Source organism: Mobula birostris, chromosome 11 (genome assembly GCF_030028105.1).
Source record: "Mobula birostris isolate sMobBir1 chromosome 11, sMobBir1.hap1, whole genome shotgun sequence".
NCBI classification, from domain to species: Eukaryota; Metazoa; Chordata; class Chondrichthyes; order Myliobatiformes; family Myliobatidae; genus Mobula; species Mobula birostris.
The window spans coordinates 77,042,126-77,065,990 of NC_092380.1; the positions used below are offsets into that span (position 1 = coordinate 77,042,126).

At 41.5% G+C, this 23,865-nt stretch overlaps 2 protein-coding genes across 14 annotated transcripts in view; one reads left to right on the forward strand and one right to left on the reverse strand.

Annotated features, from left to right (window-relative positions):
* The first annotated feature begins 427 nt into the window (after positions 1–427).
* akip1 (A kinase (PRKA) interacting protein 1) lies at positions 428–8,898 on the forward strand. Of its 7 annotated transcripts, none has more exons than XM_072272588.1 (7): positions 486–519; positions 1,100–1,233; positions 1,464–1,656; positions 3,899–4,089; positions 5,199–5,279; positions 5,960–6,070; positions 6,880–8,897. In XM_072272588.1, exons 4-7 carry the CDS (start codon positions 3,943–3,945, stop codon positions 7,021–7,023), a joined length of 483 nt encoding a protein of 160 aa, XP_072128689.1. In that variant the 5' UTR covers positions 486–519; positions 1,100–1,233; positions 1,464–1,656; positions 3,899–3,942; the 3' UTR covers positions 7,024–8,897. The 7 variants fall into 7 exon arrangements, with proteins under 7 accessions (XP_072128688.1, XP_072128692.1, XP_072128693.1 ...); XM_072272590.1 differs by having other exon boundaries at positions 501–519; positions 1,103–1,233; XM_072272589.1 differs by lacking the exon at positions 486–519 and adding an exon at positions 538–721 and having other exon boundaries at positions 1,103–1,233.
* A 2,523-nt stretch (positions 8,899–11,421) lies between these two features.
* Positions 11,422–23,865, reverse strand: part of c11h11orf16 (chromosome 11 C11orf16 homolog) — a 39,007-nt gene continuing 26,563 nt past the window's right edge. For 4 of the 7 annotated variants that reach the window (XM_072272581.1, XM_072272579.1, XM_072272578.1 and 1 more), the window contains 2 exons: positions 16,916–17,165; positions 11,422–11,775 (listed from right to left, as the gene is read on the reverse strand). In XM_072272581.1, coding sequence (XP_072128682.1) covers positions 11,698–11,775; positions 16,916–17,165 — 328 coding nt within the window. In that variant the 3' untranslated portion in view covers positions 11,422–11,697. The remainder of the gene's footprint in view (positions 11,776–16,915; positions 17,166–23,865) is intronic. The other 3 variants (XM_072272584.1, XM_072272580.1, XM_072272582.1) reach the window with 2 other exon arrangements.

A 23,865-nucleotide genomic window follows, 5' to 3' on the forward strand; every position in this document is an offset into this window, starting at 1 on the left:
GTATGATCTGTCACCATATCCTACTTTGAGATTCATTTTTCTTGCAAGCATTTACAGGGAAATAAAGCAACACAATAGAATTTATGGAAATCTACTCACAAAGACTGACAAACAACTATCGTACACAATATTTTTAAAATAAACTAATGATACAAAGAACATGAATTTGTAGAGACCTTGAAAGTGAATCTGTAGGTTGGAGAATGAGTTCTGGTGAGGTACGTTATCCACTGATTACTGAAATTAGTCAGATAATATTTTCTTAAATCACTCGAGATTTTAGTTGCTGTTGTATTTGAGGAATTAGTCTTTATGACCAGGAGGCTTTAAGACAAAGGTCTGTTTTGATACTGAGCATGTGCACATCACTCCTGCTGCATTTCGGGAAATAAATTGTGATTGGCGTGAGTAGGAAGGGGCGGGTGTTCAGTGTCACGGACAGGCCGTGGTCAGGTGGGGGTGCACTGGCGCGCTTCCTGGCATTGATGGATACTTGTGAATGGGACAGAGTGTAGCAAAGTAAGGCTGTGTCACATTGTTGCATCGGTTGTACCATCTGCGCGGCTCTACCCCTCCCTGGGCGCTCTATCCCGGGGAAGCAACTAGACGTTGAGTCGTTCAAGCGTATCTTAAATATGTATTATAAACAGAACGGTGATTAAGAAGAAAAACGAAACTGGTACTATTCAGCCGGTTATTATCGCCTATCCCCGCAGGCCAGGTCAATGTGATTTACTTTCTTACTTAAGATAAATGTTTAGTTAAAGTTGACGGCTCCTATTCATCTAGTCAGTAAACAGGCTACAACTGTTAGGGTGAGGGTGGTTTGATTATACTAGTCAGTGTTGGCTGCGTGCCTGCTAAAGTTCATGTTGTAATCCCGGCAACTTTATTTTAAAAATGATTTTCTTTTTTGCGTTTAAGAAACCGTATCCACATTTTATTAACCAAAAGGTTCTTAACTCATTTTATTATTGGGCTCTGCACCAAACTGTATTCAATACAAATAATTATCAACGTCCTATTGATGTACTTCCAGAGTTATTCGGATAATATGGTTACGGAAATTGAAACAAGCTGAATTTTGTGTCTTGTTAAGCAGGTGAACAGAGAAAGTCGCCAGTAAAAACTGCGGAGACCAAATTAGGTGAATGTTGTAACAGAAGCATTCCCATTAACCCAGGGAGCGTCACCTGAGCTTGAGGAATGACCCCGTCACATTCTGCTCTAACGGTTTGTGAAGCTCCTGCTGCACAGGAAATGCTGAATCATTAGGAAAGCAGATGTTGTGGAGGCTTGTGAAAAATGTTTTTCCTATTAGAGTCCTGAAAGGGAGAATGAGGGCCCGTGCATAAGCGGGTGAGACAAAGCCTTTTCTATCATTTAATAAGATCAGGGGTCTTCCAATCCTGGCCTCGACGGCATTTCCCTTTTCCTATCCTTATCGTTTGTCTCCCTTCTAGTTTAAACGTTCGTCAATCTCTACCTTGAATATATTGAGAGACTCCACCTCCAGTGTTCTCTGGGCGAGAATTCTGAGATGCACAGCTCAGTGACAGAAGTTCCTCCTCAGCTGTCTTGTGCAGGAAAGTAATGAATGAGGGAAAACAAGACTACATGGGAAAACTACACAGGCAGTGTTTTAGCTAAAAGAAGGTACGTCAACTAAATAGTCAAGAGTGCTTCAACAATCCATGCATATTATTCTGTGAGATTTCAGAATCACTCTATTGCTAGTATGTGAAAAATAAGAATTGATTGTGGTTTAGTGCCAAGTTTAAAACACAGGACAATACCATAACAGACAGCACAATAACAACCAACAATTTACAAGACAATAGTGCAAACAAGCATGAGCAATCCACAATGAGCACAAATGTCAATAATCATATTTGAATATGAACAGACTAAATACAGTAGTTGGCAAGGAGAACAGGAAAGGCCAGTTGATGGCTGTTGTGCAGTGTAGGGACAATTCGGTATTACATCTGAGTGAGCTTTGTTGAGAAGCAGGAAAGAAGCTTTGGCGATGACATGTAGTCCTGGTGGTGATGGACCTGTAGCGTCCCCCTGATGGCAATTTGGTGAATGGGTGACTGATAAGGTGGGTGGGCACTGCAGTAATTTTTCCAGCTCTTTGCCCTGGCAATGAACGGATCCTTTAATGTCAGTAGCTGATGGCCAATAATCTTCTCCACTGAGCAGACCATTCACTGCAACTTGGATCTGGAGAGTGAGGAAATGCCAGGAAACCAAATGGTGATAGAGGTGGTTACAACACTCTCAATGATGGCTCAGTAAAGATTCATCAGGATACACCCTAAGATGTTAAGTTTCCTAAACTGACCTAGGAAGAACAATCTCTGCTGGGCTTTCCTGGTGATGAACGTAACATGCTTGTTCCATTTCAATGTGTTGGTAATGGTTCGTCCCCAGGAGTCTGACTCGACCACAGAAGTCGTCCGATCATTAATGTTCAAGGGGGGAGTTGTTGGCAGAAGTCAACCCTCATTACCACTGTCTTGATAGCATTAAGCTCCAGGTTGTTATGAGCACACCATGTCGCAAGATGGTCCAGTTCTCTTTGATAGCAGGTCACATCGTTATTGGAGATGAGACCAACGGCAGTTGTGCCATCCCCAGACTTTAGGATTTTAATGGATTTTTCTATGGAGGTACAGTCATTTGTATAAAGTGAGAACAGGAGGAGTAAAAGAATACAAGCTGGGGGAGAGCCTGTTCTTAATCACATTGGATCGGACAAGTAGGAGCCCAACCTTGCGTATTGTTTCTTTCCTGTCAGGAAGTTCGTAATCCATTGACAGATACTGTAGGGTACAGCTAACTGGGTTAGCTTGCTGTAGAGCTCCAAATAATTATGTTGAAGGTGGAGCTAAAACCCACGAACAAGATCCTCACCTAAGTATTGTGGAGTCCAAATGTTGAAGAACGTAATTAAGATTAAATTCTTCACTACATTCTTCAACATTTGAGACTGGATAATGCTCCATTTGTGACATAGAGAGACTAAACATCCCTTCCCTGTGTTATTTCTGATTTATGTGTCTTTCCTACACTGGATAAAAAACAGAAGCTGCAAACTGCATCATTTTTTAAAAATATGTTCTGTTTACTTTTCACAACTGTTCTATCATAATATTTTTAGACGTTGAAAGACCAAAAGGTTCAGAAGGACCTTTGTGTATTGTACATGAATCATTGAACGTTAACATGCAGGCACAGCAAGCAATTAAGAGAGGCAAATAGTCAGTTGGCCTTTATTGGGAAAGGAGTTGAGCTGAAGATATTCAGCTTCCATTGTATAACGTTCTGGTGAATATGCCCTCCCTATCCAAGGAACATTTTTTTTATATATGGTCAAAGAATTAAACCAGATTGATTCCATGTCTTACGAGAAATCAAGCAGATTGAGCCTAAACTTTTGTGTTTGGAAGGAATTCAATCACCTCTCATTACAGAATTTTTTCACATCTTAATTGGGTAGGTGTAGGTTTGATATTTCCCTTTGCTGGGGTATCTAGACCAGGATCTCCATCTCAAGGAATTGGCGAGGAGATGTCTTCATCCTAGGGTAATTAATCTGTGGAATTCTAGTAAATCCATGATACATTCATTACATATAGGTCTTTGGATGTCAGGGAAATGGGATTATGGCAGAAATGTGGCATTGAGGTAAGCTATTAGGCATGATCAAATTGCACGGAGGAGCAGACACCAGTGGTCCACTCTTTATTATCTCTGTTACACAGAATTGTCTAAGGACTGGAAGTACTCCACAGTCATATAAATTGTAAGGGATTGGTACATCTTGTGGAAAATGATTTGACAAAGCGATGGAAAGTGTGGAAGTAGTTGTTAATGTCTTTTTGTCTGGCAGAATCAAGTTTAAGCAATTTCTACTTCTCTGAGGATTACTTCAGCATGGAACACGACACCTGCCAACTCCAAAGTGCACTGAGGCGATCATCACGGCTTGGGCAAGAAGTTCTCCAACGTGCTCAGAGGAGAGTTCATTGGTCATTTGATAGATCAGGGAGAAGTGCAGAGTCGTCCATTCAGACAGATGAGGTAAAAGTGCAATTCTTCCGAAGCAACTGTTGAGTTCTTGCATATAATTTTAAAATGTCATTACTAGTGAAACTAAAATTATAAGAGAAAATATCTGATCTGTCATTTCCAGCAGGAGTTGAGATGAAAAGATAGAATAAAATGTGTGTTTTTAACTCTGAATTCAACAGAGGCAGATGAGGATGGGGACATCTTCAGCAGCATGAGATGGAATTTGTGGAAGTAGCATAATCACAAATCTTAACGTTAAGGTGAAACGAGATGGGGTGTGAGGAACAACATAACTTTCAATAAAGTGGTGGAAAATTGTTTTGTTTCCTGGAAAATAGATTTTGTGTTAAAGAACAGTATCATATGAATGAAATAGTTCATTTGGAAAAAATAATGAAAATATTTCGGGCACAGAAGGACCAGTGTGAACCATATTCGAAATATTCTGTAATTATAGAAAAATTGTTTAAAACCAATGAAAATAACTTCATGATAACTAAAGAATTGACAGCTTGGAAATAGATTGGTCAACCAAATTATTTGTTGATGTATATCGTTCATGTGAGATTTAATCCTAAACCTAAACTGTCTGCTCTGTTTTCTTAACATTTTATTGGGCAAAATGAACATGCATTCTGCTTCAGACACCAGCTCAGCCCCTCTATCCTATAGTGTCATATGATCCAGCCAACTTGCATTTAAGCTGCTTATTAAGGAATGAGAATTTTACTGCGTAATCTTAACTATTTAGAACAGACAGGAAGCTGGCTGTAAAATAGCACCCTTAAAGTTCATTTCTCAGATTAAGGAGTGATATTCCAAAAGGATTGCCACTGGGACCACTGATTCTCATTCCTAGATTTGTATCTAGGAACCAGAAGGAAAGCAGAAAACAATGCAATTGAGAATGTGATAATTCAAAAGCAATAATGCAACCAGATATAGAAGATAAATGTATAATTGGGTTTATAACTCAATTGTTATAAACTTTTATTAATTGTTTAGAAAAGTATTAAGTAACACTTTAACAGGAAGAAAAAGTCCTTGGAAAATCTGTCAGCATCTCTAACTATCGGTAAATAGAACCCACTGTGATTCTGATACTGTCTCTTTGTCAGGGTGAAACAGAGTGCCCTGACATCGATGAAGCCTTTGCTTCTCTTCTGCATTGCATGGCTTATACCACAAGGCACTGTAAGGTAAGCTGTAATGATCTTTGTTTTTCTTCACTGCATTTCCAGACATTTTTGCAATCTGTAAAAGTATTGAGATTTGAGATGCAGAGAGTATAGCTTGAAGATCACAATTAGTTATTGGTTAAAATAACAAGCTCATATTTAGGGTTAAAATACTAATTGGTGCATATGAATCGCAAAGGCCACGTGATTTGTGAAGCATTAGGATATGTTTGTTACAGTTGAAGTAGAAATGGCTTTCCCCTCTTTTTTTAAAGAAAAAAGTAAGGATGTAAGTCTGAAATCTGCAGAGGTTGAACGGTAAAATATAGCAGCATCAGAAAAACACTGCTTGTAGAACATTGGGAGTGTTTAGGAAACGAAAAAGTGATAATAAAGCTTGGACTAAGAAGCACCATTTATAAATCAGGATATTTTAGTTACGATTCAAGCATGAAAATAGCCAGTGCCTTTGTGAAGTTAAACTGCAATTGTGCACTTTTTGTGTAGAGGTGGTGCACTTTAGACATGCTCTAAATATATTCTTTGTCAATTATTATTGGAAGCTTCAAATTCCTAATGCTTTGACTAGTGTTGTAAGTATTAGTCAAATGAATTAATGACCAATTGGAGGAAATGAAACCAAGTGAAGTCTAAATCAATGTAATTAAAATTATAAAAAACCTGTAACATTTAATTTGCAGCATTATTATGAAGGTGTACCAATATGTCAAAGAGATGAAATGGAGGAAAATCATATCCAACGCTACCACAGAGATCTGAAATGTCACAAGTGTTCACACTACAAAGTTCCTGTAAGTGTGTTACCCGAGTAGAGATCTGGAATAACCGCAGGTTGTGGAGCAATTACAATGCAGTTTCAAAGTGAACCTACACTAGTTCTTGGCTCAGTTTTAATAAAGAAAATGTTACAAGGACAAATGCAATTGTTGGTAATTTGAAATCAAAATGTAAGTTTTGAAAGTATGCAGCTCAGACAACACAGGAAAGAGAAAGACAAATTGCAAATACAATTTGAGATCCTGGCATATTTCCTGCAGAAAATGTTACTTTCCCTGAACTTTGAGTCACTTGCTCTGAACCCAGTGTTTTGTTTTATATTTGTTCTCCTGGTTTTTAGACAAGTAGTTGAACAAATATAAACTATTTAAATTTCAAGTGCAATTACATTTGTTTTAACAGGAGCTAGATCACAGAGTACACTTAAATACCCCAGGACTAGATATAGCCAATTACCCAGAATCTCAGCTGCACATTTTTGATGTCTCAGGTGGTAAGCAAATTCTTAAACCTCTAATATTGTGGCCAGGAGCTGTAAGATCATTAAGAGGCACTGAAGGACTCCTTGTCATGTCTTCAAAATTCAAATAAATATTAAAGACCCAGGAAAGAAACCGAACTCCAGTTTGAAGTTCTCACTGCAAGATTTCTGGTCCCTCAGGAACAGAAGGCTTGTGTGCAAGCTGGCAGAAGATCCTGGTATAGCAGTTGACCTGGCAAACTAAGTATGAAAAGTATCTTTAGCAAAAGGTATGTTTTGTTATAAGACAAACTAATTTAGCATGATCCAATAATGACAGTTCTCTTTTTATTTTAATAACAGCTTAAAAGTAATGACAAGGTTCACATTCAAGTGGCCCCAGGTTCATATGCAGTGACAGCAAAATCAAGATCGTCTCTCAGAGAACAGACACGAGTCATACACTTGGGACCCGATCAAACCATAGATCTCATTTTTAATGTATGAACTGTAAGGAGTACAGGATTGCAAAAGTAATGTACCCCCAATAGCTCTTTTTCAGGGGAAGTTTGTATTTTCTGTATCAGTGCAATGGTTCTCAGGCACATTTTATTAAAATGCCATTTCCTTATGGACAGTTGCAAATTATGAAGTAACTATTTCTGAAATGCCATGATGCCTAATACATTTGAATACAATAATTTTAAAACAACTGAATCATATTCTTTTGGAATTATTTTTATATGTAACAAATTTTATAGAGCATGAGTACAAATCTAATGTATGCATAAATAAATGGGTTAATTTCTAATGTGTCTAACTAAATCCATTATCAGTTCAATATGATAAACAGTAAAATCTAGTAGCATTAGATCTTGGAAAGTTTCATAATAAATGATCCCTGAATAATCTTTCTGCCTCTACATTCCATTGAAAGAATCCATTTTAATATTGCTACTTCAAACATTTAACTCGTTAAAAAAAAATCAATATTAGTCTTTATAAAATGGGATTAAAATGTAACGCATTCTTGAAAGGTTAATTTATATATCTGCGAATTGACCAGGCTACAATTCAAATAGAAGATTATTGATCTTACAGCAGCCACAATGCAAGGCCACACGGTTTCATCTGAAATGGACAAAGTGTTACCCGTTGGCTCACAAAGACACAGGAGGTCAAAGGCTCACATTAGGAACAGTAATCAGAAGTTTGATCAGAGAGGTAGCTTTTAAGCCAATACAGAAGAAGAGATTGAAGAGTATGGAGGACCAATGCCACAACATGGCCCGCAGATTTTTAAAGAGCTGTTCTGAAGGTTTACAAACTGATGGTTGGGGTAGCTGCGGGGAGATCAAACTGCAATATTAAAACATAAGGAAATGGCAAATAGAAGGTGGAACTCAAAGATGGACATGACAGAATGAGTTGATGGAACTTGAGGAAGACTGGGGCTCTGGGACTCACCATTTGACAGAGTGGTTGAGGCAAAAACATTCATTTTGAAAGATACTTACAATAATATATGATGTGCTAACTCCTCAACAATATAGGCTAAGAAATAGATTAATTGCAGTGACTTGGCTGCATGAACAAGAAAGGCTAAATACTGGAACCCTGTGCATTAACTCCTTAAAATTTAGTGAGACCTATCCCGAGAAGGAAGAGGAAGGAGGAGAAACTTGCATTTACATTGTACCTTTCATGTTTCTTTCAGATCTTAAATGTACTTCATTGGCAATAAAGTTGAATAGTAGTCACAGTTGTAACATAGGAAATGTGGTAGTTCCCCTAAACAATATTGAGGATATAATTATCATAGATTTAATTGTTTTGAGATGTAAAAAGACAGCAGTGGCTCTATTTTCCTCCCTTCAAAATGGTGCTAGAGAGCCTTCCGAAAACATCAGAAAGAAGGTACCTCTGACAATGTAGCACTCAGTATTACATTAGAGTATCAGCCTAGTTTTTTTATGCTGAAGACTTCAAATTAGGGCTGAAGGTTAGAATCTGTTGACTTTGATGAAGAGAGGTACCAGTTGAGCTATGATTTTTTTTTAAAAAAGAGTGCAAAAGTCACTTTAGTTATTAAAAGAACTAATGTTTATGTGGATTAAATTATCTGTATTAAATGCTACTTGCAAATGTGAATGGAATCTTGATGTTGACTATTTCAAACACAGCTGATATAATTGAAACATGACAGCTGGACTTCAAGAACAAAAACACTTTTGATTAATTGGCTGATTTCCATCTTAAATGCATCTAGTAAGTAGGCTATAATATGAAAATACAGTAATTCTCACTGTTACATGGCTCATTTGAGTGGGGCCGTCATTCAAATAAAAACATCTCAATTTTTAAAAATATATTCACATTCCAATTTGTTACATTTTCAAAGGAATGGGGGACATTTTAAGCTTTGCAGGAGTAATCCCATTTGATCCTGGAATACTTGTTATTGTTTCATACCAAAAGCATTACAACAACCTCCAACTGGGGCTAGCCAATAAGGACAGCAACAAGAGTAAATATTATCTCAGGCATTTAAAAAGGGGGAAAGAATTAATAGAAAAAAAGTAGTAACAGATTAAAAAGTATATATACATATATATTTTAAAACTACTATTATATGTATACATTTTGGCGCAATAAAGCAGATGCCTCAGTCGAATTTTTGTGGAAACAATCAAAAAGGTATAATAAAACTACCATTTAACTGAGTAACAAATTACATATTTAAATTACAGAACAAATTCTAATACTACCACAGTACTATAAAACTGTATTAAATTCCTAATTGTTATCAACAAATTAATTTATCCAGTGTACGCTGCTGTGTTTTTTCTTCTGATTGACTGCAAATGAACAAAATCAGTGCAGATACCTAATATAGATAATGGACTGCCATCATACAATACTTTCAACAATTGTATCCTCCAAATCTTAATTTACATTGTAGCATTCAAAATGATTGTAGACACCTTTAAGTTCTTCGTAGTTCCTAACTTGTTGAAGTAGTGAAATCATTTCATTTTCACTTCAGCTTTATCTAGCATCTCCTAGCCTGAATGCGCAAAACAGTTCTGAATTGTCTTATTGCTTATTTCTCACCAACTGTCAGTAACAAAAAACACTGCTTTTTGAATGCAAATGCATGCAACTGATGCTACGTAAAAATTGTTCACACTAAGCATGGTGTAATGTCCAAAAGCGTCCAATGTGTCTGACATTGGTTAGAAATTGTTCAGCAACAGTCTCTTCCCCAGTTAAATGGCAAAGTGTCCCAAATAAACAAAGGGAATCCAGGCTATTTTCTCAGTTAGTTTTGTTCTTTAAGATTTGTCCCAAATAAGCGGCTGGCTTGATGTCTCAATTTACTGATAGCCCAATCAACCAGAATCCACAATTCATACGTTATATATGTGTATAATGCCTATACAAAGTATTCACCCCCCTTGGAAATTTTCATGTTTTATTGTTTTACAACATTGAATCACAGTGAATTTAATTTGACTTTTTTGATGCTGATCAACAGAAAAAGACTTTTGTGTTAAAGTGAAAACAGATCTCTAGAAAGTGACCTAAGTTAATTAGAAATATAAAACACACGATAATTGATTGCACAAGTATTCACTCCCCTTTTATATAACACACCAAATCATTACTGGTGCAGCCACTGGTTTCAGGAGCCACATAACTAGTTAAATGGAGATCTGCTTTTGGAGATCTGTGTGCATTCAAAATGTTTCAACTGAATTTAGTAAATGTACACCTGTATCTGGAAAGTTCAACTGTTGATGAGACAGTACGTTGGCAGAAACTACACCATGAAGATACAAATACACTCCAAGCAACTCCACGAAAAAGGTATTAAAAAGCACAAGTCAGAAAATGGATACAAACAAATAAATAAGTCACTGAATATCCCTTGGAATACAGTTAAGTCAATCATCAAGAAATGGAAAGAATATGGCACAGCTGTAAATCTGCCTAGAGCAGGTCATCCTCAAAAACTGAGTGACCATGCAAGAAGGGGACTAGTGAGAGAGGCCAGCAAGAGACCTATAACAACTGTGGAGGAGTTACTAGCTTTAGTGGCTGAGATGGGAGAGACTGCACACACAATAACCGTTGCCTGGGAGCTTCACCAGTCACAGCTTTATGGGAGAATGGCAAAGAGAAAGCCACTGTGGAAAAAACTCACATGAAATCTCAGCTAGAGTTTGCCAGAAGGCATGTGGGAGACTCTGAAGTCAGCTGGAAGAAGGTTCCATGGTCTGATGAAACCAAAATTGAACTTTTTGGCTATCAGACTAAACACTATGTTCAGCGTAAGGCAAACACAACACATCATCAAAAACACACCATCCCTACCGTGAAGCACGGTGGTGGCTGCATCATGCTGTGGGGATGCTTCACTGTAACAGGTCTTGAAAGGCTTGTAAAAGTAGAGGGTAAAATGAATACAGCAAAATACAGCGAAATCATGGAGGAAAACCTGATGCAGTCTGCAAGGGAACTGTGACTTCGGAGGAGATTTGTTGTCTAGAAAGACAATGACCTCAAGCATAAAACCAAAGCTACACAGGAATGGCTTAAAAACAACAAAGTTAATGTCTTGAAGTGGCCAAGTCAGAGACCAGCCCTCAATCCAAATGAAATTTGTGGCCATTCACTCACGATCCCCATGCAAGCTGACAGAGCCTGAGCAGTTTTGTAAGGAAGAATGGAGAAAAACTGCAGTGTACAGATGTGGAAAGCTGATAGAGATCTATCCACACAGACTCAAGGCTGTAATTGCTACCAAAGGTGTATCTACTAAATACTGACTTGAAGGCGGTGAATACTTCTGCAATCAATTATTTTGTGTTTGATAATTGTAATTAATTTAGATCACTTTGTAGAAACTTGTTTTCACTTAGATACAAAAGAGCCTTTTTCTGTTGATCAGTGTCAAAAAGACCAATTAAATCCACTGTGATTCAACGTAAAACAACAAAACATGAAAACTTCCAAGGGGGGTGAATTTTTTTTTACAGGCACTATAGCTATACACACTCACTAAATGTAAGCTAAATTTACAAAGCTGCCAAATGCATAGATTGAACCTGCTTAATTTCCTTCTAAAATGGTGAAACCTGCCTCCTTTGATGCATTTTTTTGGAATATCTCTTGTTCTTAGGTCAGCTTTTCTGCTTCGCTGAACTTTTCTGCCACCATTTTATTGTGTTGCTCCACTCGTTTTCTTCTCGCTTCCTAAAACATGAAGAATGAGAAGGGGTTTTTTTAAACACACACATACACACACACACACACACAGTTGTTCACCAGCCAGATAAAAACGTATGGCTGGATAATGTTATGCCAAATCAATTGAGTATCTGTTTCATACGATCTAGCTGTACAGAGACAGGGTCAAAATATCTTTATCGTTTTGCTGGCAGATCAAAAGAAAATTGCTATCAATAAGTTTCTTGTGTGTCTATGTGTTCCTATCTACACTTGGAGTACAAAATATAAATGTTTTAATTAATGTCAGATGAATTTATTTATTTACTTATTGACAAACCCTGCAAGAGGTACATCAGTCTGCAGCTCCTTACACTCTGCATTAGGGGCTCGATGACCTATGGATTATTCGGGAGAATAAGGAGTTGTTCGATAGGACCTGCAGGGAGGCCATCACATCTAAGCTGCAGGAGGAAGGTAGCTAGGCGACTTTCAGGAGAGGGAGTGGGGATAGACAGATAGTGCACAGCACCCCGGGGCCATATCCTTTAATAACAGGTAACCACTTTGAATACTGCTCTGGGGACAACATAACGAGGGTAAAACCACAGCGATCAGCTCTCTGACACTGAGTCTGGCTCTAGGCTCAAAAGGGAGGGGGCGAAAGAAGGTGGTGGTGATGGGAGATTCAATAGTTAGGTGTAAGTATCTAAGTTGCTTACCAGCTACTAGAGTCATGGGCATCTCAGATCGAGTCCATAGTATTCCCAAGGGGGAGGGATAGTAGCCAGAATTCATGGTACAAATTGGTACCCACAACATATCTAGGAAAAGCAATGAGGTCCTGAAGAGCAAATAAAGGGAACTAGGAAGGAAGCTAAAAGGCAAGACCTTCAGGGAGTAATCTCTGGATTGCTCTCTGAGGCACGTGCCAGTGAGGATAAGAATAGGATAATTTGGCAGATGAGTGAGTGGCTGAGGAATTGGTGCAGGGGACAGTGTTTCAGATTACTGGGATCTCTTCTGGGAGAGGTAAGACCTGTATAAAAGGAATAGGTTACACCCAGACTCCAGAGGGACCAATATCCTTGCAGGTAGGTTTGCTAGAGCATTTGGGAAGAGTTTAAATTAGGTTAGTAGTGGGATGGAAATCAGAGTGATAGGTCGAATGATAGAGACGTTAGTGTAAAGATAGATATAATGTGTAGAGAAACCATGAGGAAGGATAGGTAGTGGATAGGGCATAAATACTTTCACTTGGATGGGTTGAAATGTGTTTACCTTAATGCAATAAGTATCAGAGACATGGCTGATGAGCCTGGAGTATGGATCAGTACTTGAAACTATAATGTTGTGGCCATTTACAGAGACTTGTTCTGAGGTCTGGATGTTTGAAAGGGAGGTAAAAAAGAGATGGGGGGGTGCTGCATTGCTAATCAGGCACAGTATCGGAGCTGAAAAAGGGAAGATGTCGTGGAGGGAGTGTATACTGGGTCAGTGTAGGTAGGAAGCAATCACTCTGCTGGGAGTTTTCTATACCATTCTCCACCTCCCCAACAATTGCCACTGGGACACTGAGGAGCAGGTAAGTTGGCAGATTTTAGAAAGGTGCAAAATAACAGGATTATTATCCTGGGGGAGTTCAATTTCCCCAATATTGACTGGCATCTCCATATATGGGGTAGAATTTATTGGGTTTGTCCAGGAAGGATTCCTGACACAGTATGTGGCAGGCCAACTAGAGGGGAGGCCATATTGGATTTAGTACTAGGCAATGAACCTGGTCAGGTGACAGACCTTATTGTGGGCAAGCATTTCAGATAGTTATCGTAAATCACCAACTTTTAGCATAGCACGGACAAGGACATGTGCAGATGATTGGAAAAGTATTTTACTGGGGGATGTCTTGTCATTTCTAATTAATTGAAGTGACAACTCACACTCGTTCAATCATATTTTATGTATTTCTGCACAAGGAAAACAGTCCAGCCCCTGTCACCAAACTGCTCTGAGGTTACAGCTCAAATTTGCCAATTTTGATACAGATACTGATCCAAAAGAAACTTTGTGCATGTCTGAATCCCATTATTTGCATATTTAGTTTAAAGTTCAAAGTAAATGTATTGTCAAAGTACATATATATCACCATATACCACCCTGAAATTCATTTTCTTGTGGGCATACTCAGTAAATCCAAGAACCAGAATAAAATAAATGAAAGGCTGCAACAATGTGCAAAAGACAAAAAAACTGTGTAAAAATAATAATAAAGCAATAAATATCAAGAAAATGAAATAAAGAGTTCTTGAAAGTGATTCCATAGGTCATGGGAACCGTCAGTGATGGGGCAAGTGCAGTTGAATGAAGTTAACCAATAAATACCAATCATATGACATTTCAGGTGTTATTTCAGGGAAGCTCATACAGTCTATGCAATTAAAGGCCAATAGTACTTGAGATTTAGTAAAATAACTGTCCAATAGCTAGTGTGTCTTAAAATCCTTTGTTTATATCCTTGTCTTAGTATGCCTGGTGATCTTGGGATCCAGGGTTGAACAGGGTCCATACAAAGGGGAGTTTGGTTCTCAAGGACCACATTCAGCTTGCACAACTAAATATCTGCACACTGTCTCTGTCAGCACATCATTTTAACTTTTGTTTTGCCACATTTTCAACAGGACAATTGCGATGGTATAGGGCAGGAACCTGGGAGCATAAATTGGGATCAAGACTTCTCAGGGAAATGCACTGCAGAAATATGGAGGCTGTTTAAGGGTTACTTGCATGAGTTTCTGGATAGGTCTGTGCCACTGAGATAGGGAAAGGGTATTAGGGTGAAGGAACCATGGCTGACAAGAGAGGTGGAACATTTAGACAAGAGGAAGAAGGAAGCATACTTAATGTTTAAGAAGCAGCAATTGGCAGGGCTCTTCAAAATTATAAAGTAGCTGAAAAGAAGCTGAAGAGGGGACTTAGGAGAACTAGAAGGGGACATGAGAAGGCCTGGGTGTGTAGGATTAAGGAAAGCTCTAATGTATCCTACACATACACGAAGAACAGGAGGATGACCAGAGTCAGTGATAAAGAGAGAAAGGTGCCTAGAGGCAGTGGAAGTAGTGGAAGTCCTTAATGAGTACTTTATTCACTAAGGAGGGAGAAGGACCTAGATGGATATGATGTCCGCCAATGTACTGGAACACGTAGGGGTTAAGAAAGAGGCAGTGTTAGAGCTACTGAAAAGCATTAGGATAGATACATTTCCAGGGTCGGATGAGATATACCCTAGGCTACTTTAGAAAGTGATGAAGAGATTGCTGGGAAGCTGACAATGATCCCTGGCCACAGAAGTGGTGCCAGAGGACTGGAGAAGGGCAAGTGTTGTTCTGTTGTTTAGGAAAGGAAATAGGGATAATCCTGAGAATTATAGATCACTAAGTCTTTCATCAATAGTGCGAAAATATTGGAGAGGGTTTTAAGGACAGAATTTAAGAGCATTTGGAGAAGCATAATCTTATTAGGGATAATGTGGCTTCATGAAGGGCAGGCCTGTGTCTCATAAGCCTAATTGAGTTTCTCGAGGAGGTGGCAAAACAACTTGATGAAGGTAGAGCAGTGGATGTGGTGTATATGGATTTTAGTAAGGCATTGTAGGTAAATCCAGAAAGTCATGAGGCATGTGATCAATGGGGACTCGGTGTGTGGGTTTGCAGAATTGCTTTGCCCACAGAAGGCAGAGTGTAGTGTTAGACAGACAGTATTCTGTCTGGAAGTTGGCAACTAGTGATGTTCTGCAGGGATCCCTTTGTGATTTTTATAAATGACTTGGATGAGGAAGTGGAGGGGTGGGTTAGTGAGTTTGCAGATGACAAAACTTGTAGGTGTTATGGATAGTGTAGATGGTTGCCGTAGGTTACAGCAGAGTTGGGCAGAGAAGTGGCAGATGGAGTTCAATCCAGAAAACTGTGAGGAGATACATTCAGGAAGATTGAACTATAATGAAGAATACAAGGTCACTTGGCAGGATTCTCAGCAGTGAGGAGGAACTGATGCATCTTGGTGTCCAAATCCACAGATACCTCAAAGATGCCATGCAAGTTGATATGGTGGTTAGAAGGCATAGAGTTTGCCAGTTTTCATTAGTCTGGGGATTGAGTTCAAGAGCCACAAGGTTATGTTGTAGCTCTATAAAAATCTGGTTAGACCACACTTGGAGCACTGTGTTCAGGTCTGGTTGCCTCATTATAGGAAGGCTGTGGAAACTTACAGAGGAGGTTCAGAGGACATTTATTAAAATGCCGCCTGCATTAGAAGACACGTCCTATGATGAGAGATTGAACAAGCTGGGGCTTTTCTCTTTGGAAGGTTGGAGGATGAGAGGTGACTTGATAAAGATGTATTAAAATGAGAAACGTAGAGTGAACAGTCAGTGCCTTTTCCCCCAGGGAAGCAACAGTCAATATCAGAGGACATGCGTTTAAAGTGACTGAGGGAAAGTGTATGGGGTACAGTATGTCAGAGGAAGTTTTTTTTTATATACACAGAGAGTGATGGATGCCTGGAACATACTGCCAGCGTGGGGGTGGTACAAGCTGATAGAATAAGGACATGTAGGAGACCCCTAGGTACGCACATGGATGTAAGAAAAATGGAGGATTATGACCTGTATTAGGGGGAAGGGTTAGACTGATTATGGAGTACATCTCTCAGGTCGGCCGAACATCATGGACCTGTAGGAAAGGCCTGTACTGTGCTGGTCTATGTTCTATACTCTAAAAGTACTACACGATAACCATCTTTAAAGAGGGAGGGTCTAATCACTATTCCTTGACATTCAATGGCAACACTATCTGTCCGCCACCATCAGCAATGCCTAAACACTCAATAGGACCAGTCACATAAATGCTGTTTCCAGGGTGCAGGTTAGAGGTTGGGTATTGTGTGGTTAGTGGCTCTCCTCGATACTCTGAATCCTTTCCACCATCAGGAGTATAATGAACTGCACTAGATAGATGAGTACAGCTGTAACAGATGTCTAGAAGCTCAACATCATCCAGGGCAAAGCAGTCTCTCCACCACCACTGCACAGTGATTCCAGTGTGGACCATCTACAGAATGCAGTACAATTATTTACCCATGCTTTTGTAAGGAAGATTCCTGTTTATAATACCTGCAGCTGGATTTCTTTTATTTCATCTGCTTTCATTTTCTCGGCCTCCATCATGTCCTTCCTTACAGTCACCTGCTGAAGGTGTGCCAACCTGCGGGCTTCTCTCTCCTTGTCCTCGGAAGCAATAGACTGGATCCTGGCTTGAATCTGTTGCTGTAAATACTGCTTTGCTCTCTCCATTTTCTCCAGATTCTGCTCTCTCTCTTCTATCTGTCTAAAATCGTTCTGTAGACGGCCAACCACTTTCTCCCTAAAGGCAAAATAGTGAATTGAGTAAGTGACTCTTCTTAACAGCTGGGGGGAGGGAGAGGAGTTACAATTACTATTGCATTACTGGATGTAATGCCCTGGTTCAGATTTTTTACTGCTATGCTGTTCTGTATTTCATTTTCTACTGTTTTGTGCGAGCTGCTTGTTTTCAGCTTATGTTTGGGTTACTGTTGAAGATAAGGGATAGGAGAATTGTGAGCCATCCAGTTAGGATGGTCAAATTAAGGGGAGGTTTCTGTGGTGAGGGACGCTAAGGTTGGGCTTGGGGCTTTGTGTGAGAGGGAGATGAAGAGAGAAGATGCCGAAGAGAAGAGGTTGTAGGATTAGACTCGGAGTGGGGCCGTGATTCGATAAAACCCGGGGTGAGATCGATGGAGGATCAGTAAGCTCCAAGTTGTGCACGTTAGACTGTTTCAGTAAAATAGGCCCTTTTATTGTTCTTTCTTTACTAACCCTTTAGTCAAATTAAGAATTATAAAGCTAAATCTTTGAATTGTATGTGGTGTGCTGTCTGTTATTTCATGGCACTCATTTGTAACAGGGTAACGAATTACTCAGCATCCACACAAACACAGTCCGTGAGCCAGGACCCCAAATTTGGGCCACCGGTACCATCTGGCGGGAATAATTCTTATACTGATTTTTGGCAAGGCACAGACCCCTAGTGCCAGAAAATATGTGATAGCATTGCAGCAGTGGCAGCTCTCATTAGCTTCATAGTCCATGAGTGGAGGAAGGTGGAGTACAGAGCAAAGCTACAGGAGAAGGTTCTGTATGCAACTGTGAATGACAAATGTTACAGAATCACATCTCAAGACAGTGAGGAGGTGTCAGCTCTTCAGTGTCAACAAGAAGAAGCAGATGGCTGCCTACTTCTCCATGCTGCCCATGCCATAAGAGAGGGATACCAATCTATAGTGATCTGCTCAGAAGACACAGATGTCTTTATCATGTCTTTAGCATTTTGTGACAAGATTGAGGCCCCATTGTTCCAGAAGTGTGGCACTAGAACCCGTACAGGGCTTGTAGACATCAGGAAGGTTGCTGCCACTGTTGGCATAGAGGTTTGTAGGACTCTCGTTGGGTTGCACGCATATACAGGATGTGACACCGTAAGCGCTTTTGCAGACAAAAGGAAGACAAGTGCCCTAAAACTTCTGATCAGCAACAGGGAAATTCAGGACACATTCTTAGAGTTGGGCCAGGAATGGGACATCTCCCCAGAACTGATGGAAAAACTGGAGGCATTTACATGGCTCCTGTATGCCCTAAAAGCATCAACCACCAAGGTCAATGAGCTCAGGTATCACCTTTTCTGTGCCTAAAAATGTGAAATCGAAAGTCATCAACTCCTACCATGCAAGGACTGCTTAACAAAACATGCACAGCGAGCCAGCTACCAGGCTGGTATATAGAGAAGATGTTTGAAGAAGGATCCACAAGTGCCAAGCCCTGTTGGCAGAGGATGGAAGATGGAGAGAGAAGAGGAAGCTGAACAGTTGGTGGTGCACTGGATGGAAGGCCAGCCAGCAACCGATGTCGTCCTGGATCTACTGGCCTGTAACTGTCCAAAAAAGTGTTCACTCCCAAGATGTATGTGTGTTCCAAATGGCCTCAGGTGTACTGACATGTTTAGAGTGGCAGACTGTGAGCACCAGTCATCCACCTCAGAGAATGTGGAAAGTTCAGATGAAGATGTGGAAGATGTGGAAGACTTGGAAAATTATTATGATTATTAATAGGTCATCAAAGTATGGAAAGCAGTCTTTGATTAAATATATTCATTTTACAACCAAATGGGGCCTAGGTTATGGCCGTGTGGAACCCCACATTTGAATTATTGTACTGTAATTCTATATGCTATGACAAAAGCTTAAGATTGTTTTGATTTGATACAACAATGTGGAAAATATCATGACATTGATGATACTCCAGAAATCTCTCCAAATGCGGTTTTTTACCTTTTGGGGGGTGGGATAACATCTTCTGCTGTACTGATGTTAGTATGGAATATATACAAAAGGTGATTACTTATTTGAATTCCTGAATAAAATCTCTACAAATCCATGTGGTTATATGTGTCCTAGGGTTTTTATTGACTTTTCCAAAATAAACAACAGACAAATATTTTTCTAAAAATGAAATGATTCACTCTACTGAAACTGGGCACTGTACTGCGAGTGCCACCAATGACATCGTTTTCGATGTAGATTTTTGTAACAATATTTGATGAAAAATGCTTGAACTCAGCTATCATTGTGACAAATTTCAATGTTAAAGGATCACTGATGACAAAATACCACAAGGTTGAATATATATGTTGTACTTTATATTGGCCACTTTTCAGAAATGCTTATTTTATAAAATGCATTATAAAGAAAAGCTACCACTGATGCAATGCTATCATATATTTTCCAACTCTAGAGACGTGTACCTTGCCAAAAATCACCACCAGCATTATTCCCCTCAGATGGTACTGACCAACCCTACTGGCTCACGGACTAACAGGGGGTTTGGGGTGGGCTCGCGCCTCCATCTCACACGTTTGGCAGGGCTGGAGATTGTCTTCCCCAGACCTACGCAGCCGATGGAACCAGAGTGTTTCATTGTGGGGGCTCATCTGCGATCGGTTTTATTGGATGCTGTGTGATTGCCCTGAGCATTGATCCAGTGGGTTACGTGTTTAAGTCTGTGCTAAACTATTGTCCGGTAAAGTGATTACGATACGTGGTTATGGACGCTGCAGGGGTGGAGCGGTGGTGCGAATCCACGGGGTTACTGATAACGAATGCGTGTGAGTTGAGAGGGGTAAACATTCATATCCCTGATGAATTACTAATTCGCTTTAAGTACTGTTACAGTCATAGGAACGGTTACGATTGTGGGGCAAAGGTTTGATAAACTGGCGGGCAAAAACTTTGTTTTAGTCCAGACTAGCGCTGATTTAACAGCAGTGGAACTGCCTGGTACTACTGGGCCCCAGGACAGGGGGGACCGTGGGCTGTCCATACTTTCCGGGAGGAGGACAGTGAAGGAGACCTGGCTGAATAGCAAGCCGTGTCCCCCCTAGCTGGGGTGGAGACTTCAAAGACAGGTTGATTTGGAATGTCTATTGAATCCTCCAGTGAAGAGTGGGACTTCTGAGTTGGTATCAGCCCTTACCTCCGTGGTGAATAAATGGCCCAGTGCCCAGGCAAAGGTTCCTAGCTATCGACAGCTGAGAATGTTCTCTGGGGCAAAGCCCACACCCGAGGGGGAGGAGGAGTATGAGACTTGGGCGGTGCAGACCTCTCAGTTGTTAGATGAGTGGCAGTGCTCTGATGATGTAAAATGACAGCGATTGGTTGAAAGTTTGAGCGGGCGGGCTACTAACATAGTCAGAGCCATAAAGACACAGAACCCCTTTGCCATCTCTACGGCCTACATGCAAACGCTAGAAAAGGTGTTTGGTGTGACGGGAAGCCAACTGGAGTTCATGACGGGGTTTCAGGACATGTGTCAGGAGAAGGGGGAGAAGCTTTCTGCCTACATTTTTCGGCTAGAGAGGCAACTAAATTGCTTGCAGCGCAGAGGGGCCATTCAAACCGCTGAGGTGGATCAGTTAAGAATGAAACAAATAGCTAAAGGGCCCAGTGCCAGAACCATGGGGTCTCTGACTGTCTTGTAAGACGCGCCCCCTCCCTCGTTTGTTGAGCTGATCAGAGAAGTGCGAGAGGAGCAGAATGTGTCAGAAGCGCGGGAGGGGCTGCATTAGTAAGTTACAGTCCTTGATAGTAGCCCCCTGTGTTGAAGTGACCATGGATAGCCCACCTGAGGAGTGGTAAAGGAGTTCGTGGCAGAGCTGAGAACTGAGATGTCCAGGTTGTTATCAGTGAGTGTGACACCCCCCCCCCCCCATATGATGGAGCTGACAGGGAGGTGGACCCCTAAGGGGACGGACTACGCAGAGGGCTGCTAGTGGCCAGGGTCCCGCTAGAAGGGGGAAGAGGGACACTTCAGGCATGAGTGTGAACGATAGAAAACCCCTCAGAGAGTGAGCCCCTGGGTACCTAATCAGAAAGAGACGTCGGGAAACTTAAGAGAGACCTGGTGAAGGAATGGCCTGGTGTCTTGGGGGGAACACGTTCCCAGCAATATATCAAGGAACACCCTAAAGTAAAAACCACTATTCCTGAAGGCTTAATGGGGCCAAGCTCCAGTGTATCACTATGGATAGAGGGTATTTATGCTAAAGCCATAAACGACATAGTGTCGCCGGTCACTTTGCTGTACCATTCATTTTACAACTACTATTTGACACATTTACCATTGACGCCACTCAGTGGGCTAGAGATCTGGGGTCTGAGTGTGGGTGATTATCCGTATGATCTTTATTTGTCAGTGAAGCTGGAGTTTTTGGAGGCCGATGTGGGAGTGGCTGAGGTCCTTGATACATTAGCGCTGGTTTGTCTGGACCCCGTTGAGAAGGGCAGAGTTTCAATTTTTGTGGGGACCAACACTCCTACTGTGAGGAGGCTCATGGGAGCCTGCAAGGAGAGAGCTGGAGAGAGATTTCTGAGAACATTGTCCGTTCACCCGGTGTTTGGAGCTGCTTTTGAGGAAGTGCGTGGCTGCACTGGGCCGGATAACAAGTTTAGACGAGGGTCTGTGTGGTTCAACCAGTCCAAGCCAATCGTATGATGGCCCGGGGAAGTAGCGAGAGTGATGGGAAACCCCAAATTTCCCAGAATGCCTGAGGCCGAGGCCCTCTTGGTGGATGCTCCAGAAGACCTCAAAGAGGAGTCGGGCTTATCTGCTGGGGTACTGGTGAGGCCCAAACTGCAGAAGCCCTCGATTGTACAGGCGAACAGGATGGCAGTGAATATCAGGAACACTACGAAGAGCAATGTCACCTTCAAGCGGGGGATGCCCCTGGCACATTTTTTCCTGGTGATGGTAATGTCTAGTGTCCCTGTGAGACAAGCCAGGGAGAAATTCTCTTTGAAAAAGAGGAAGTTGACTGCTGAGTCATTCAACTTTGGGGATTTCCCGGTACCTGTGGGTTGGAGGAGGAGGTTGATAGAGAAGACGTTGAAACTGGAAGGTGTCTTTTCTACTGACGAGTTTGATGTGGGTTGTTCGAAGAGCACTCAACACACTATCCGGGTGACTGAAGACACCCCATTCAGAGAAAGGTCGCAGTGACTGGCTCCTGCAGAGGTGGAAGACGTTCGGCAGCATTTGTGGAAGCTGAAGGAAGATAGGATCATTCGTTGCCGAACGTGTTCAAGCTCTGCAGGAGCCAGTCACTGCGACCTTTCTCTGAATGGGATGTCTTCAGTCACCTGGATAGTGTGGTGAGTCCAGAAGCCCTTATGTGTCCCCAGTAGTAGTGGCCAGGAAGAAGAATAGGAAGGTACGGATGCGTGTGGACTGTAGGAATCTGGACTGGCATACCGCCCCTGACCAGTATACAGTCCCAAGGATCGAAGACGTGCTGACCTGTCTGAGTGGTGCAAAGTGGTTCAGTGTGCTGGACTTGAGGACTGGGTATTACCAGATCCCCATGAGTGAGGCTGACAAAGAGAACGTGGTATTTATATGTTCACTGGGATTCTTCCAGCTCAAAAGGATGCCCCAGGGTATATCAGGAGCGCCTGCGACTTTCCAGCTTGTCATGGAGAAGACAGTGGGTGATATGAACTTGCTTGAGGTATTGGTGTATCTGGTTGACATAGTGTTTGGGTCCACCTTAGAGGAACATGAAGCGAGGCTACTGAAGCTGCTGGGCCACCTGAAAGCTGAAGGGTTAAAACATTCCCTGGACAAGTGCCAGTTCTGCAAGATGTTTGTCAACTATGTAGGGCACATAGTCTCATGGGATGGAGTACCTATAGATCAGTCTAAGATAGACCATATGGCCAAGGCCCCAGACTGTGAGCGCTTTGCGCTCGTTCCTTCGGTTCTGTGGATACTATTGGCGGTTCGTGAAGGACAACGTGAAAGTGAGTCACCCTTTAAATCAGCTTCTGCACGGTTACCCTGCCTTGGGGAAGAAAGGGAGGAGGACAAAAGGAGAGGAAGGTAAAGATTATCTTAGCCCTTTGGAGCCTTTTGGAGAGAGATGGGTTGCAAAATGTGAAGAGGCCTTTCAGTTGCTGAAGGAGCTGCTGACACAAGGGCCCGTGCTGGCTTTTGCAGACCCCTGATTGCTGTATGTACTGCAGAGAGGGTTTAGGGGGTGTCCTGTATCAGGATCAGGGCACAGGGTTGAGATCTGTTGCGTTTGTCAGCCGGAGTCTGTCACCCTCTGAGAAAAACTATCCATCACACAAGTTGTAGTTCCTGGCATTGAAATGGGCTGTGGTAGATAAGTTGAGTGACTACCTCTGTGGTGCCAAGTTTGAGGTGAGGACAGACAACAATCCCCTAACTTATATCCTGACCTCGGTGAAATTGGATGCTACAGGCCATCGGTGGTTGGCAGTGCCGTCTGCCTATGATTTCAGCCTGAAGTACCGGCTGGAAAGTCGGAACATTGATGCTGCTGCTTTGTCCCGAGGTGCGCACAAAGGGCTGGACAGGGACAGAGAGTGGGAGAGCGTTCCTGCCCCGGGAGTGAAAGCCATGTGCCAGTTTGCCATCACGGTGAAGGCAGAGGGAAGGCAAGGGCAGGATCAAGCAGTAGATCAACTGGGAGC

Bases quoted from the DNA above. Each gene is read 5' to 3' on its own strand.
- akip1 (XM_072272587.1), top strand. From the start codon at position 3,943: ATGGAACACGACACCTGCCAACTCCAAAGTGCACTGAGGCGATCATCA. The intron at 4,090-5,198 runs GTAAAAGTGCAA...TCTCTTTGTCAG, and splicing joins CGTCCATTCAGACAGATGAG to GGTGAAACAGAGTGCCCTGA. The intron at 5,280-5,959 runs GTAAGCTGTAAT...TTTAATTTGCAG, and splicing joins ATACCACAAGGCACTGTAAG to CATTATTATGAAGGTGTACC.